Genomic DNA, 17265 nt, shown 5'->3' with positions numbered 1-17265 from the left:
AAATATATTTTAATCATAAATATATTTGAATAAAATTTTTAAAAAAGCCTAATAGATACATTCATACATAGAATTAGTGTCTAATGACTAACACATTGTCGGTTGAGATGGGTTGTTCCTATTTTAATCCTACTCAATTTTCTTAATTATTCAAATTATGAATATACAATAATGAATAATCTATGTAATTTTGGTCATTTTTAATTTTAGAAACCAAATTACTTACTTTACAAATAAATTATTTTAAACTAATTTCTCAATTTTTTATTTAAATAATAAAAAATAGATAACAACTAAGGACCCGTTTAAATAGGTTCATAAGTTACTTTTTTTTACTTTTAACTTATAAAAAAGTATAGCATTAATGTCTGGTACAATTTTTAAAACTAAATTATAGCTTTTTAAGAAGCTATTTTAGTGCTTATGGAGAAGTTAAAAAAAATAACTTCTCTCAAATAAAAAGTTTTTTATCATTCTTCTCTTAAAATAAGTACTTTTAAAACTAAAAATCCAAACATAAAATAACTTATTTATAAGTTACTTTTAATATAAATATTTATTATTTAAGCTATTTTTTAAAAGTAACTTAATTAAGTTGTTTATTCAAACCGAACCTAAGTCTATGTTAATTCTTTTTTGGATTATGCTAGATAACCAATGATTTTCTTGAACAATATAAACCCTAAAATTGGTCCAATTCAAGTAAAACACACTACACTCCAAATTACTAACCTAAATCTTAACCATCCGCACACCTAGTAAATTGAACATTCGATATATCTATTGTTCACATTGTTTAATATTTTCATTATCTACCTATACTTTTCCCTTTTTTTTTTTTTTTTTAACTACAAAGTCTTTAACAATGGAAAATGTTAATAAAATGAAAGGAAATTGCTGCTATCCTACAATCCAATATCCATTTATATAACTCACTTTTTCTTCTTTCTTGATCACCACGTAATCTTATTCAAGCAGAGCCACTCCTTTTATTGATACAAAACACAGCACACCTTCTAAGCAAGTCTCACTTCACTATATATATAAATATAATCTCAAAAACCATCATGTTTCTCAAACATTCATTATGTCTCAAATTTCCTCGTACCTTTCCCTTACTTACTCTGACATGAGCTTTCTACTCCAACCCATTTTCCTCCATGCATTCTCTGCCATCATCCACCTCATACTGGTGGCTATGGTTTTGGTGTCTTGGGTTTGGAAGAAGATCACAGTTGGAGAAGCTAGTGATGAGTCCAACAAGCATAAGAAGCTCAAGAATAAAGTTATGTTAAGAAAGACTTTGTTTTGTTCTTTGGGTGTTTCTGCTTTCAACTTTGTCCTCTGCCTCTATAGTTCTTACTTCTTAGAGGAAGAAGGAAAGCTTGTTACCCTTTTGGATTTAGCTATCAAAACTCTTGCTTGGGGTCTTATCAGTGTTTGCATGCACAAGAGGTTTTTCTTCTTCTTGATCAAACCTTGGTGTGTTCTCTATTTCTTTCTTTCATGTTACTCCTTTGTAGTTGATATTATTGTTCTTTTGTATGAAAAGAACGTGGCTTTACCAGCTCAGTACTTAGTTTCTGATGTTGTATCAGCTTCTGTGGGTTTATTCTTTTGTTATGTGGTGTGTTTTGTGAAGAATATTAATGAGTGTGAAGAGGATCATGTCAGTGATGATCTTCAAGATCCATTACTATTGAATAACGGTAATGCACCTGTTTGTGTTACCCCTTTCTCAAATGCTGGCATTTTCAGCATTCTTACATTCTCTTGGGTGGGCCCTCTTATTGCTCTTGGCAATAAGAAGACCTTGGACCCTGAGGATGTTCCTCAACTTGATAAAAATGATAGTGTTTTTGGAGCTTTTCCAACTTTTAGAGAAAAAATTGAGAAAGATTGTCGTGGTGAAATCAACCACATAACCACTCTTAAGCTGGTGAAGTTGTTGATACTCTCAGCATGGAGAGAGATTCTCTTCACTGCAGTTCTTGCATTGTTGAACACTTTGGCTTCTTATGTTGGTCCTTATCTTATTGATGCTTTTGTTCAATACCTTGCTGGACAAAGGGTCAATGAAAAGCAGGGCTATGCTCTGGTTTCTGCATTTTTCTTGTCAAAACTTGTTGAGTCCCTTTCACAAAGGCATTGGTTGTTTAGGTTGCAGCAAGTTGGGATTAGAATCCAAGCACTGCTTGTAACTCTGATCTATAACAAAGCATTGGTCCTTTCTTGTCAATCAAGGAAGGGTCATACTTCTGGTGAAATGATCAATTTCATGGCAGTTGATGCTGGAAGAATTGGCAACTTCACTTGGTATATGCATGATTTGTGGAGAGTAGCTCTGCAAGTTGCCTTAGCCTTGTTGCTTTTGTATAAAAATGTCGGTCTTGCTTCAATAGCCGCGTTTGTGGCAACCATAATTGTAATGTTGGTAAATGTTCCTCTTGGAAAATTACAAAAGAAGTTTCAGAAGAACTTTATGGACTCGAAAGATACAAGGATGAAGGCAACATCTGAGATTCTAAGGAACATGAAGATCCTCAAACTACAAGGATGGGAAATGAAGTTTCTATCTAAGATAACTGAGCTTAGGAAAACTGAGGAAGGGTGGTTAAAGAAATCTGCATACAATTTAGCTATCAGTGCTTTTGTGTTCTGGATTGCTCCTACTTTTGTATCTGTTGTTACTTTTGGTTCATGTATGCTTATGGGGATTCCACTTGAATCAGGGAAAATTTTGTCTGCACTTGCAACATTCAGAATCCTTCAAGTTCCCATATATAATCTTCCAAATACAATTTCAGCTATACTACAAACTAAGGTTTCTCTTGATAGGATTTCTTCGTTCCTTCGTCTCGAAGACTTGCAATCTGATGTTGTAGAGAAGCTACCTTTCGGTACTTCAGATAAAGCAATTGAAGTTACCAATGGAAGCTTCTCTTGGGATCTATCTTCTCCAAATACAACATTGAAGAACATAAATCTTGAAGTTTTTCATGGCATGAGGGTTGCTGTTTGTGGGACAGTTGGATCAGGAAAATCTACATTGCTTTCTTGTATATTGGGAGAAGTACCAAAGGTTTCAGGCACTCTAAAAGTGTGTGGAACAAAGGCCTATGTTGCTCAATCACCATGGATACAAAGTGGAAAGATAGAGGATAATATACTGTTTGGTAAAGAGATGGATAGGGAAAAGTATGAGAAGGTTCTTGAAGCCTGTTCCTTGAAAAAGGATCTTGAAATTTTGCCATTTGGTGACCAAACAATTATTGGGGAACGTGGGATAAATTTGAGTGGTGGACAAAAACAAAGGGTACAAATTGCTAGATCTCTTTATCAAAATGCTGATATATACATGTTTGATGATCCTTTCAGTGCTGTGGATGCTCATACAGGATCACACATCTTTAAGGTAACTCAATTTTCATTATTCTCTTTATTATGTGTAACAATTTAGAGTCTTATATCTTTTTTGTGTATATCTCTTTAGTTTTGTCAATATCATGGAACTTGTATAATGCTAAATAGTTATCATTTTCAATTTCTTTTGTGTATGACAGGAATGTTTACTAGGCCTTTTAAGATCAAAGACAGTAATTTATGTTACTCATCAAGTTGAGTTCTTACCTGCTGCTGACCTTATATTGGTGAGTATTTATCATAGTTAATTGCCATCAATTAAAATAAAAATTAATAAGATGATGTTATTATGCCTTGTTGGTATAGGTGATGAAAGATGGGAAGATTACTCAATGTGGAAAGTATGCTGATCTTCTTAACAATGGAACTGATTTTATGGAACTTGTTGGTGCACATAAAAAAGCTTTGTCTACACTTGATTCAATAGATGAAGGAATAGTATCCAATGAAATAAGTACCTTAGAACAAGATTTAGATGTTCCTGTTTCTCGGGGTGGAGAGAAAGAAGAGGAAAAGAAAGATGAGCAAAATGGTAAAATTGATAACAAAGGTGATGAGGCAAAAGGCCAACTTGTTCAAGAAGAAGAAAGAGAGAGAGGTAGAGTTGGATTTTCAGTGTATTGGCAATTTATCACTATGGCATATGGAGGTGCTCTTGTTCCTTTCATGCTATTGGCTCATATTCTCTTCCAAGTTCTCCAAATTGGTAGCAACTATTGGATGGCTTGGGCAGCACCAATCTCACAAGATGTGGAGCCACCTGTTTTGGAAACAACTCTTATAGCTGTCTATGTTGCTTTGGCTATTGCAAGTTCTTTCTGCATTCTTGCAAGGACAACACTTCTTGCCACTGCTGTATATAAGACAGCTACCATAATCTGCAATAAGATGCACTTCTGCATCTTTCGCGCACCAATGTCATTCTTTGATTCCACTCCAAGCGGCCGAATTCTAAATAGAGTATGTCGTCTTCATCTATTTTGTTGTTTGCAGAAACTATGCAATACAATGCCTTTGAGGCTTTGACACTTCTTCTTTCTTGCTGTTCTGTTCTAATGCAGGTTTCTACTGATCAAAGTGCAGTAGACACAAACATTCCTTATCTAGCTGCTTCATTTGCCTTTCAATTCATCCAACTTTTGGGAGTTATAGCAGTGATGTCTCAATCTGCATGGCAAGTTTTCATTGTCTTTATACCTGTGATAGCAATCAGCATTTGGTATCAGGTATTAGTTGAACTAATTTTCCAAAACTATACTATATTTCATGATATCACAGGATCATATTTAACTAGAACATTACACCTTATAATGTTGCAGCAATATTACTTACCACCGGCTCGAGAGCTATCGCGCTTAGTTGGAGTATGCAAAGCACCAATCCTTCAGAACTTTTCTGAAACAATTTCTGGTACATCAACCATCAGAAGCTTTGATCAGCAGTCTAGATTTCAGGAAAAGAATATGAAACTAATTGACGGATATTCGCGACCACAGTTCAATAGTTCTGGTGCTTCTGCATGGTTATGCTTCCGTTTGGATATATTGTCTTCAATCACATTTGCATTTTCTGTGATATGCTTGATGGTTGTTCCTCAAGGAGTCATAGATCCAGGTAAACAATAATCAAATTATGATATTTGTTTAACTAAAAAGAATTACACTGCATATATAATGAGGAACTAAGTGCTCTACTTATTCTTGATTCTCTTATTGAAGGCCTTGCTGGTTTAGCTGTTACCTATGGACTCAATTTGAACTCGCTAAACGCTATGGTGATTCGACTTCTTTGTGAATTGGAGAATAAGATGATATCAGTAGAAAGAATACTTCAATATACATCCATTCCTAGTGAGCCTCCCCTTGTTGTGCAAGAAAATAGACCAAGTCCTTCTTGGCCATCATATGGAGAAGTTGATATATGCAACTTGCAGGTAATTGAAGATAGAAATTAGTTTGACATCTTACACAATTTTGAATTCATGTTATGATTTTGTCTTCTTAAAGTTCACTTTTCCAAAGTGATTAGTACTTAGAGAGTTTATGCTATGATACTTGTAATGGACTAATGATTCTTTGAACATGATGAAGGTTCGTTATGCTCCACACCTTCCACTTGTGTTGCATGGCCTCACATGTACATTTCATGGAGGATTGAAAACTGGCATTGTTGGTAGAACAGGAAGTGGCAAAACAACTCTCATACAAACTCTCTTCCGAATCATTGAACCAGCTGCTGGAGAGGTTGTGATTGATGGCATCAACATCTCTTCAATAGGACTTCATGATTTGAGGTCTAGATTAAGCATTATTCCTCAAGATCCAACCATGTTTGAAGGGACAGTGAGAAACAATCTGGATCCACTAGAGGAGTACACTGATGAACAAATTTGGGAGGTTAGTTTGTTATTATTGTTAAACAGATTTAGTATCCGAAATCCTAAATAATGGACTTATAATTGTTCTTCTTGACTCAAGAATATTCACACGTTTACATTCTCATATATATAGGCCCTTGAAAAGTGTCAACTTGGTGATGAAGTTAGAAGAAAAGAAGGAAAGTTGGACTCTCCAGGTTTGCATTCTATTTTCTTTAATCAATAATTATATATCCTCCTAATCTATAACTAGGAAAATTTTGATTACTCTACATGAATATAGTGATATAGTAACCTCTGAACTTATTGCTAAGGCAAAACTTGATGCTGCAGTTAGCGAAAATGGCGAGAATTGGAGCATGGGACAGAGACAATTGGTGTGCCTTGGTAGGGTGCTTCTAAAGAAGAGCAAGGTATTGGTGCTTGATGAAGCAACTGCATCAGTTGATACTGCCACAGACAATTTGATTCAACAAACTCTTAGGCTGCATTTCGCTGACTCCACAGTCATAACCATTGCGCATAGAATCACTTCTGTTATTGACAGTGATATGGTCTTGCTTCTTCATCAAGGCAAGAACTAAGAAATGCCTATTATTATTTATTATTCACTAAACTTTTATTGTAACTTGATTTTCCATTTTCTGATTTTCTTTGTATCTTTATTTAATGCAGGACTAATTGAAGAGTATGATTCACCTTCAAAATTGCTAGAGGATAAGTCATCATCTTTTGCTCAACTTGTTGCTGAGTACACAATGAGATCCAAAACCAGTTTTGAGAAATCTTCTGATCACTGATTTAGACATATTATAGCTAGTTTATTTAGTAGAATAATGTTTTGAATTTGCTGTGGTATACCTTATCAATTTCAATTGGATGTATTACTACATTACTAGTATGTTTTAGCAGTAGCAGAGATTAATAATCTCATATGATCTAATGCTTTATGATAGGAATAAAAACTTTTAATTTGTCATATAATTAATCAATTGACATGATAAATAAGATTTAGCTTCAAGAAGAAGAATCCACCCTATACTGTTACATTTTGCAGTTACTAAATTATATGCATACTGTGAACTAAAACTACAAGCTGCTAACAACTAATTAACTACACCGGTTACTACAACTAGTGACTAAGAGTTAAATTAACAAACTTGTAAATACACTTTTAGAGTAACTAACAACCATGGATTTAGTCTCATCTCTCATCCCAATATATATATATATATCTATTAGTGCGCTAGTCGTTAATAATCCTAGTATTTATAGAGATATATAGAATGTATGGAATATTTTTTATTGCATTTTGAATGTTAACATGAACAACAATAAATAAATAAATAAAATCTGGATATGAACAATGAACTTGATTAGGTGTTGAAGTAGTGTCCCTCTTGCGTGAGATAAAGCATGATTCTTGTAGCAACAACTGCTAATAAAAAAAAATTCCATTTTAATTCTTAAATGTTAAGCTTAATTTGAGTTGCATGATCAAGTTCGCAGAAAATTTATCTGCTTAACTAGCGTATCATCAAATGGTGATTCTGGTCATAATAGAAAATTTTTAGAAAATACTCCATTATTACTCACATTGACTTGGAAGTCATTGGTGAATGGTCAACACAAAATATATTAATGCGTCTAATTGAATTTGATCGTTTTACTAATTACATTTTTTTAAGAAATTTTTCCTCTGGGAGATTTCAATCATTTCTGAAAAGTGGACTTAGATCTCATTGTATACTCTGCAACAAGTTGAGCAAAAGATGATGACTTATCCTCTAGCAATTTTGAAGGTGAATCATACTCCTCAATTAGTCCTGTATTAGATTAATTTACAATGAAAAATCAGAAAATGGAAGATAAAAGAAAAAGGTACAATAGAGTTTAACTAGGAATAATAGGCACTTCTTAGTCCTTACCTTGATGAAGAAGCAAGACCATATCGCTGTCACGAACAGAAGTGATTCTATGCGCAATGGTTATGACTGTGGACTCAGTGAAATGCAACCTAAGAGTTTGTTGAATTAAATTGTCCGTGGCAGTATCAACTGATGCAGTCGCTTCGTCGAGTACCAATACCTTGCTCTTCTTCAGAAGCACCCTACCTAGGCACACCAATTGCCTCTGTCCCATGCTCCAATTCTCACCATTCTCACTAACTGCAAAAGTAATCAAACTTGAGAGTTCACATAAACTCATGGAGCTGTGTAAAACTCAACTCATAAATTCGATTTGGTAACTAAATTTGGAAACTAGAGTCTGATATTATATGTTTTAAGAAAACTATAGTACAAACCTGGAGAGTCCAGCTTTCCTTCTTTCTTTCTAACTTCATCACCAAGTTGACACTTATCAAGGGCCTATATAAAAAAAGTAATATAAATGTGTCAAAATAATACTTGAGTTAAGAAAATAATTTCATGTGTAATATTTTAGATAGTGAATCTGTTTAACTAAAATCAACTAACCTCCCAAATTTGTTCATCTGTGTACTCCTCTAGTGGATCCAGATTGTTTCTCACAGTCCCTTCAAACATGGTTGGATCCTGAGGAATAATGCTTAATCTAGACCTCAAATCATGAAGTCCTATTGAAGAGATGTTGATGCCATCAATCACAACTTCTCCAGCAGCTGGTTCAATGATTCGGAAAAGAGTTTGTATGAGAGTTGTTTTGCCACTTCCTGTTCTACCAACAATTCCAGTTCTCCATTCTCCGCGAAATGTGCATGTGAGGCCATGCAACACAAGTGGAAGGTGTGGAGCATAACGAACCTTCATCATGTTCAATGAACAATAAGTTCATTACAAATATCATAGCATAAGTTCTCTCTAAGTTCTAACCATTTTTACTGCATAAATTCAAAGGCATGTATGGTATCAAACAAATTAGTATCTTTAACTACCTGCAAGTCATGTATATTAACCTCGCCGTGTGAAGGCCAAGAAGGATCCGGTCGATTTTCTTCGACAACAAGGGGAGGCTCACTAGGAATGGAAGTATACTGAAGTATTCTTTCCACTGATATAATATTGTTCTCCAAACTGCAAAGACTCCATATCACCCAAGCATTTATTGTGGTCAAATTTAGTCCATAGGTAACAGATAAACCAGCAAGGCCTTCAATGAGAGAATTAAGCAAAAGGGTGTAACAATTAGTTAGCAAAAGGGTAATTTTTTATTGTTAAACAAGTCTCATACATTTGAATTATGTACCTGGATCTATGAATCCTTCTGGAATGGATATCAAGAATATCAAGGAAAATGCAAAGATGATAGAAGACAATATATCTAAACGGAAGCACAACCATTCAGATGCAGCAGCACTATTGAACTCTGGTCGCGAATATCTGTCGATCAGTTTCAAATTCTTTTCCTGAAATCTGGACTGCTGATCAAAGCTTCTGATGGTTGGTGTACCGGAAATTGTCTCAGAAAAGTTCTGAATGATTGGAGCTTTGCATACTCCAACTAAACGCGATAGTTCTCGAGCTGCTGGCAAATAATATTGCTGCAGCATTACAAGTATGAGCCAAATATGTTATGATCCAAAAAAAGAAGAATAATATAAAAGATTCAATTCTTGGTACATAATGTGTCTCTTTATTGTTATTATCATTAAGGTCTAATTAATACCTGATACCAAATGCTGATTGCAATCACAGGTATAAAGACAATAAAAACTTGCCATGCAGCTTGAGACATCACTGCTATAATTCCCACAAGTTGGATCAGTGGAAAAACAAATGAAGCAAACTGATAAGGAACCTCAGTGTCCACTGAACTTTGATCAGTAGAAGCCTATATGAGAACAGAACAGAACAGACCAGTAAGAAACAAAAAAAGTCAAAAGGCGTTCTATCGCATAGCTATCAAAATTAAAGCTAACTATATCACAAAATAGGAAAAACTGAATGGATTTGTGGATGAGCATGACATACTCTATTAAGAATTCGGCCGCTTGGAGTGGAATCAAAGAATGCCATTGGAGCACGAAAAATGCAGAAGTGCATCTTATTGAAGATTATGGTAGCTGTCTTACATAGAGCAGTGGCAAATAATGTAGTCCTTGCAAGAATGCAGAAAGAACTTGCAACAGCCAAAGCAATATAGACTGCTATAAGAGTTGTTTCAGAAACAGGTGGCTCGACATCTTGTGAGATTGGTGTTGCCCAAGCCATCCAATAGTTGCTTCCAATTTGAAGAACTTGGAAGAGAGTATGAGCCAACAGAATGAAAGGAACAAGAGCACCTCCATATGCCATAGTAATATATTGCCAATACACTGAAAATCCAACTCTACCACTCTCTCTTTCTTCTTCTTGAACAAGTTGGCCTTTTGCCTCATCACCTTTGTTACCAGTTTTACCATTTTGCTCATCTTTCTTTTCCTCTTCTTCTTCTCCACCCTGAGAAATAGGAAAATCTGAATCTTGTTCCAAGGTACTTATTTCATTGGATATTATTCCTTCATCTGAATCAAGTGTAGACAAAGCTTTTTTATGTGCACCAACAAGTTCCATAAAATCAGTTCCATTGTTAAGCAGATCAGCATACTTTCCACATTGAGTAATCTTCCCATCTTTCATTACCTATACCAACAAGGCATAATAACATCATATTAATAAAAATCATTTTTTCAATTAATGGCAATTAACTATTATAAATACTCACCAATATAAGATCAGCAGCCGGTAAGAACTCAACTTGATGAGTAACATAAATCACTGTCTTTGATCTTAAAAGGCCTAGCAAACATTCCTGTCATGCACAAAAGAAATTGAAAATTTCATGCCTAAAAGTGAAAAAACTAAAAGTGATACACAAAAAGATATATGACCCTAGATTATATTACACACAATAAACAGAAGAATGAAAATGGAGTTACCTTAAAGAGATGAGATCCTGTATGAGCATCCACAGCACTAAAAGGATCATCAAACAGATATATATCAGCATCTTGATATAAAGCACGTGCTATTTGAATCCTTTGTTTTTGTCCACCACTCAAATTTATCCCACGTTCACCTATAATTGTTTGGTCCCCAAATGATAAAATCTCAAGATCCTTCTTCAAGGAACAAGCTTCAAGAACCTTCTCATACTTTTCCTTATCCATCTCTTTACCAAACAGTATATTATCCTCTATCTTTCCACTTTGTATCCATGGTGATTGAGCAACATAGGCCTTTGTTCCACACACTTTTAGAGTGCCCGAAACCTTCGGTACCTCTCCCAATATACAAGATAGCAATGTAGATTTTCCTGATCCAACTGTCCCACAAACAGCAACCCTCATGCCATGGAAAACTTCAAAATTTATGTTCTTCAATGTTGTATTTGGAGAAGATGGATCCCAAGAGAAGTTTCCATTAGTTACTTCGATTGCTTTATCAGAAGTACCTAAAGGAAGCTTCTCTACAACATCAGATTTCAAGTCACCGAGACGAAGGAAAGAAGAAATCCTATCAAGAGAAACCTTAGTTTGTACTATAGCTGATATTGTTTCTGGAATATTATATATGGCACCTTGAAGAATTCTAAATGTAGCAAGTGCTGATAAGATCTTCCCTGATTCAAGTGGAATCCCCATAACCATACATGTACCAAAAGTAACAACAGATACAAAAGACGGAGCAATCCAGAACACAAAAGCACTGATAGCTGAATTGTATACAGATTTCTTTAACCACCCTTCCTCAGCTTTCCTAAGCTCATTTATCTTAGATAGAAACTTCATTTCCCATCCTTGTAGTTTGAGGATCTTCATGTTCCTTAGAATCTCAGATGTTGCCTTCATTCTTGTGTCCTTTGAATCCATCAAGTTTTTCTGAAACTTCTGTTGCATTTTTCCCAAAGGAACATTTACCAACATGACGACAACAGTGGCCACAAACGCGGCAATTGAAGCAAGACCAACACTTTTATACAAAATCAACAAAGCTAAGACAATTTGCAAAGCTACCCTCCACAAATCATGCATATACCAAGTGAAGGTTCCAACTCTTTCAGCATCAACAGTCATGAAATTGATCATTTCACCAGAAGTATGACCCTGCTTTGATTGACATGAAAGGGTCAAGGCTTTGTTATAGATCATAGTCACAAGCAGTGCTTGAATTCTAATCCCAACTAGCTGCAACCTAAAGAACCAATGCCTTTGTGATAGGGACTGAACAAGGTTTGATAAGAAAAATGCAGAAACAAGACCATAGCCTTGATTCTCATAAACCCTTTGACCATCAAGGTATTGAACAAAAGCATCAATAAGATAAGGACCAACATAAGAAGCCAAAGCATTCAACAATGCAAGAAATGCAGTGAAGAGAATCTCTTTCCATGCTGATAGTACTAACAACTTCACCAGTTTAAGAGTGGTTATGTGATTAATTGCACCACAATCTTCTTCAACTTTTTCTCTGAAAGTTGGAAAAATTTCAACCACACTATCTCTTTTATCAAGAAGTGGAACATCCTCAAGGTCCAAGGTTTTCTTTTTGCCAAGAGAAACAAGAGGGCCCACCCAAGAGAATGTTAGAATGCTGAAAATGCCAGCATTTGAGAAAGGGGTAACAGTGTCAGCCCCAGAGGCATTACTACAAACAGTTGCATTACCATTATTCAATAGTAGTGGATCTTGAAGATCATCAATGATATGATCCTCTTCACACTCATCAATTTTCTTCACAAAACACACCACATAGCAAAAGAATAAACCCACAGAAGCTGAAATCACATCAGAAACTATGTCCTGAGCTGGTAAAGTCACGTGCTTTTCATAAAAATGAAGAACAAAGTCCACTACAAAGGAGTAACATGAAACAAAAAAGTAGAAAACACACCATGCTCTGAACATGAAAGAGAATCTTCTTCTATCATCACCTGAACTAAATAAGAGCAAGCTTTGGTGCAAGCAAACACTAATAACACCCCAAGCAAGAGTTTTTAGACCTAAATCCAAATGGGTCACGAGCTTTTCTTCTTCTTTTTCTTTTTCTCCTAAGAAGTAGTAACTATAGAGGCAGAGGATAAGGTTGAAAGCAGAAGTACCTAAAGAACAAAACAAAGTAGTCTTTCTTAACACAGCATTATTCAAAGGCTTCTGATGCTTGTTATTGGAGTCATCTCCAGTTTCTCCAACAGTGATGATCTTCTTCCAAAGCCATGAAACCAAAACTATAGCCAGCAGTAGGAGGTGGATGATGGCTGAGAATGCATGAAGAAAAATGGGTTGGAGAAGAAAGCTTATGTGAGAGTGCATGAGGGAAAGGTACGAGGAAACATAAGACATCATAGTTTAAGGAACATACATTGTGTAACGAAGTTATCAAAGAAAGTGATGGAAACTAATTAAGGTTGTTCCAAAGAAAAAAATGGTGAATCAACTTTAGAAAAGAGACGCTAAGAGAAGTGACAAGCACCTATTTTTCGCATGTTACACTATTTCTTCCATAAGGATTGTGATGTAGTTGAAAGAATTTCTAACTGAAATTCATTTTTTATTTTTTATTTCGAAATTTTTAATTTTAATTTGATTGGAAAAATATTTAAAAAGGACATATAACTCATGTATTTTTTATTATTTTTTCATTCTCATCTCTAATTAATAATAATAATAATACTAATATAAGTTTAAGGTATAATATTAAGTATATTAATCAGACATTATTTTTTTCTATAAAATAATTTTTGTCCATTCACGTACCTTTTTTTGTTAGAATTTTTATTCTAATTATGGTCCAATTTGTTAATATAGAGATTAGTTTGGGTGGTGTTATAATTATTAATTAATTATACTAGCAGTTGGTCTGATTTTTGATGAAAAAAATACAACTGTTCATAAATTTTATAAAATTTGGGTCTCTAATTCTAATTACATATAACAAACAAACACACTTTAATTTCATCTGAGTTTGTGATTTAGAATCGAAAATTTTCAAATTAAATCAAAGAATTTATTGATAATGACTGGTGGTACATAAATTACTGGTTTTATAAAATTTTTAACATTTTTCTCTTGTTATTATCATTTTGTTTTTTTTTATTTTAGTTTGTGTAATTTTTATGCTAGAATGATTTTGTGGGAAAAGAAATGAAATAATAAAATTACGTTTATTGTTCATCGTTTATCATAACTTTTGGAAACAAATAGTAATTTGATAGAATGTTTTGAAAAGAATTTTGCATTGTGTGTATAGGAAAATGGCTCAATAGGCATTTTAGAAATTAAAGTGCATTCATCTTAGTCTTCATATAATTAATTATTATGACTATTTTATTCCTATAAATTAGTTAATGTCAATTTTAATTTTTAAATAAATATATAAATTAAAGTATTTAAAGTAATACAATTTAGTAACTACCTGTGTCGAAAAATACGTAACAACCTTTGAATTTTAAACTGATTACTTCTCTTAATTTCTTGTTAGTAGAAGCATTTATTCATATACTTAAATTTTTGTTTTGCCATTTACATGGAATACTATCACTTCAGTGTTTTTTTTCTTTAATTTATACACCAATATGCTAAATGTTGGACTTACTCATTGTTTATTTAAATAAACTATAAACTTATATATATTTTATTTAATTCAATAGCTTGAGTATTTGTTTTGTGTTTTAATATTAAATTTTAAATAATTTTATTGATTACAGATTTTTTAAGAGTTATAAAAAATATTAATTTAATATTTAGAGTTGAGAAAAATAATTAAATCATTAAAGAACGTATTAAAAATTTTAAGACTAATGTAATGATAATTTCATAAGAATAACCTTCTAATACAAACAAATCAAGTATAATTTTATACTTTTTTTGTTGAATTGGTCTTAAATTTTTTAAAAATTTAGCTATCGAGAATATATTTAATGCAAATCGAGAATTTTTGGAACAAAATTGAAACAAAATAAAACTTAAGAATATTTTTGAAACTTTTGCTAATTTCAAGGACAAAAAATATACTTTACCCTAAAAAAATAAAAAAATTAAATATATATAAATTTTTGTGCAACTTAAATTATATTTATTAAATTTTAAATTTTAAAAATTTTGTAAATTATAAAAGGATATTGAAGTATCACTCCTCCTACTAAATCTTAATACGCAGTGTGTGTAAGAAACAAGTGAAGGTTTAGAGTGGAATTATTATTTGATCATGAAAAAGTATACGGTATCAATATATTATTTGTCAACTTATTACTAATAATAATTAATTATTATATTTTAAACACATATATAAAAAGATATATTTAGGAAATACATATATAAAGACATTTCTATTAGACATAACTATAAAAAAGATATTTTTATTAGACACATCCACAAAGACATTTCCATTAAACACAATTATAAATAAGAGTTAGTAGAAATTGGCAAAAATATTGTTAGTAGAAATATTGTTGATAACATAGCAGAATTATTTGATCATATATTAGTAAAAGAAGGAAATGGAAAATTGTGTTATTGACCATAGCAAAGTTTAGCCTTATATGGAGCTTAATTACATAGATAACACACACTATGCTGGAATGAAAACAGCATCAAACAGAATTACTAACAGAATTATCTAACCAAACACACCGAGGCTAATTAACTATATGTAACTAATCATCCTAACTGCTAATTATATTGTTATTTTTTATGCATATTCTTGACAATAATGGGAATCAAACAGAGATCATTTCTTCTTCTTACAGTAGTCCCAAACAATTCGGTCATGTCAAGTTTTTCATTGTTCATTCCATTGGGAAGCTTCCAATCAAAATGGTAAAGCAATTGAGCAAGTGGCAACTCCATGTTTGGTGTAGCAAATACAATTCCGGGACAGATTCTTCTTCCAGCACCAAATGGAATAAGTTCAAAGTTTGTGCCTTTGTAATCAATTGAACTATCTAAAAATCTCTCTGGCATAAAACTCTCAGCATCAACCCAAAGCCTTGGATCTCTTCCAATTGCCCAATAATTGATCATGATCTTAGAATTTGCTGGAATATCATATTCCATGATTTTGCATGTCTCTCTGTTCCTTCTTGGAACTAAGAAAGGCAAAGATGGGTGTAATCTTAATGTCTCTTTGATGATAGACTTAAGGTATGTCAATTGGTGCAATTCTGATTCATCCACATATCCTTTGTTACCATAAACCCTTCTAACTTCAGATTGTGCTCTTTCCATCACTTTTGGTTTCTTTATCATCTCAGCCATTGCCCAATCCACAACCGCCGATGATGTTTCGCCACCACCAGCAAACATGTCCTACATGCAATGCAATTTAAACAGTTATTAAATCAATAATTACGCACTTATGTATATTTATATATTTTTAGGTGAAAACTCAGATGAAGTCGACTTCAGGTGAAGTTAGATGAAAATTTAATCAAATCAGTCAAATCATTTAACGACTCTCAAGTATTAATTAACTTCACGTGAAGTCAACTGCACCTGAGTTCCACCTAATCAAATTAAAATACATTTCTTTAAGAATAAATTTGAAGGAACAATAGTCACCAAAAAAAATTGAAGGAACAATAAAAAAAAACATAATAAATTTTAGATGTTTAATTTTTTATTTTTAAATTTTTTTTATTAACAATAAAACCGTTATCATAAAACGAAGTTTAACAATGAAAATTGAGATTAGAGTTTCTTTTTCTTTTATTTTTATCTTTTAGTAATAGAGAAAGGATAACCCTTAAGAAACCTAATAAATAAAATAGTTCAATATAGTAAGACCAGGGGTAAATTAAGTAGGACACATCCAAAGATATCATTTGATTTAATAGTGTGTGATTGAAATTCATTAATTCAATATCCACAAAAATCTTTGGCATCTTGTGTATACTAGCTACTGGTGTGTAGCTATGTGAGTCACACATATACAGATATTATTACTTATTAAAATTGATAATTAAAAATTATTAAGATAATTTAATATAATTGTCTAATTTTTTTAATAATTTTTAATTATTAATTTTATTTAAAAACATCTGTATATGACTTTTTTATTTTTTTATTTGTTTCCAAAATTTTTTTTATCTTATTATTTCTGTTTCTCTATTTTTGTATGAATTTTTTTATTACCTGAACAACTGCTTTGATGCAGTCATCATCCAAGGAGAATTCTGACTCCTTTTGAAACTTGAGAAGAATATCAACTAGATCTTCAACTTCTTCACAGTGATGACTACTTTTTCTATTCCTGTGATCATCTAAGATGTCTTGTAATATTTTATCAGTCTTTTTGTGAAGTTCTTCCATCCTGGCTTTGGTTGTACTCATCACTTGAAACACCCTAACAGAAGGATACAGATCTGCTACACAATTTGTTCCTGCTAGTAGCAATAATTCCTCAATAGCTGATATATAAGCTTGCTGGTAACTACACCTCTTACCTATGTTACAAAAAAAGAAGTATTGGTTATTAGAAAATTGTATATTAAAAAATATATAAATATAT

General features: G+C 32.8%; 3 protein-coding genes across 3 annotated transcripts in view; 1 reads left to right on the top strand and 2 right to left on the bottom strand.

The window, feature by feature from the left end:
• The first annotated feature begins 1071 nt into the window (after positions 1–1071).
• Positions 1072–6785, top strand: LOC107496250 (ABC transporter C family member 3). The gene is made up of 10 exons (XM_021126932.2): positions 1072–3415; positions 3564–3650; positions 3730–4383; positions 4485–4649; positions 4743–5037; positions 5142–5356; positions 5514–5819; positions 5934–5997; positions 6134–6373; positions 6476–6785. Exons 1-10 carry the CDS (start codon positions 1088–1090, stop codon positions 6598–6600), a joined length of 4479 nt encoding a protein of 1492 aa, XP_020982591.2. The 5' UTR covers positions 1072–1087; the 3' UTR covers positions 6601–6785.
• A 728-nt stretch (positions 6786–7513) lies between these two features.
• On the bottom strand, positions 7514–13100 carry LOC107496267 (ABC transporter C family member 3-like). The gene is made up of 10 exons (XM_016117479.3): positions 10698–13100; positions 10484–10570; positions 9751–10401; positions 9446–9610; positions 9026–9320; positions 8715–8929; positions 8278–8583; positions 8106–8169; positions 7729–7968; positions 7514–7626 (listed from the first exon to the last, which is right to left on the bottom strand). The coding sequence occupies exons 1-10, from the start codon at positions 13098–13100 to the stop codon at positions 7514–7516; spliced, it is 4539 nt and encodes a 1512-aa protein (XP_015972965.3).
• A 2140-nt stretch (positions 13101–15240) lies between these two features.
• LOC107496278 (cytochrome P450 71D10) overlaps positions 15241–17265 on the bottom strand; it is a 3137-nt gene continuing 1112 nt past the window's right edge. The window contains exons 2-3 of the mRNA XM_016117492.3: positions 16890–17200; positions 15241–16064 (exon numbers count right to left, since the gene is read on the bottom strand). Of these exons, the coding sequence (XP_015972978.1) occupies positions 15441–16064; positions 16890–17200 (935 nt within the window). The 3' untranslated portion in view covers positions 15241–15440. The remainder of the gene's footprint in view (positions 16065–16889; positions 17201–17265) is intronic.

Source organism: Arachis duranensis, chromosome 7 (genome assembly GCF_000817695.3).
Source record: "Arachis duranensis cultivar V14167 chromosome 7, aradu.V14167.gnm2.J7QH, whole genome shotgun sequence".
Lineage (NCBI taxonomy): Eukaryota > Viridiplantae > Streptophyta > Magnoliopsida > Fabales > Fabaceae > Arachis > Arachis duranensis.
The sequence above is the reverse complement of the archived record's forward strand: the minus strand, read 5'-3'. Positions and strand labels throughout refer to the sequence as shown.

What these genes read in the sequence shown, in the direction of transcription:
- LOC107496250 (XM_021126932.2), top strand. Translation starts at nt 1,088, where the DNA reads ATGTCTCAAATTTCCTCGTACCTTTCCCTTACTTACTCTGACATGAGC. An exon ending in TCAAGGAGTCATAGATCCAG is followed by an intron (nt 5,038 to 5,141) that starts GTAAACAATAAT and finishes CTCTTATTGAAG; the next exon opens with GCCTTGCTGGTTTAGCTGTT. An exon ending in TTGATATATGCAACTTGCAG is followed by an intron (nt 5,357 to 5,513) that starts GTAATTGAAGAT and finishes AACATGATGAAG; the next exon opens with GTTCGTTATGCTCCACACCT.
- LOC107496267 (XM_016117479.3), bottom strand. Translation starts at nt 13,100, where the DNA reads ATGTCTTATGTTTCCTCGTACCTTTCCCTCATGCACTCTCACATAAGC. An exon ending in CAATCAGCATTTGGTATCAG is followed by an intron (nt 9,321 to 9,445) that starts GTATTAATTAGA and finishes GTAATGCTGCAG; the next exon opens with CAATATTATTTGCCAGCAGC. An exon ending in GGTCTTGCTTCTTCATCAAG is followed by an intron (nt 7,627 to 7,728) that starts GTAAGGACTAAG and finishes AATCTAATACAG; the next exon opens with GACTAATTGAGGAGTATGAT.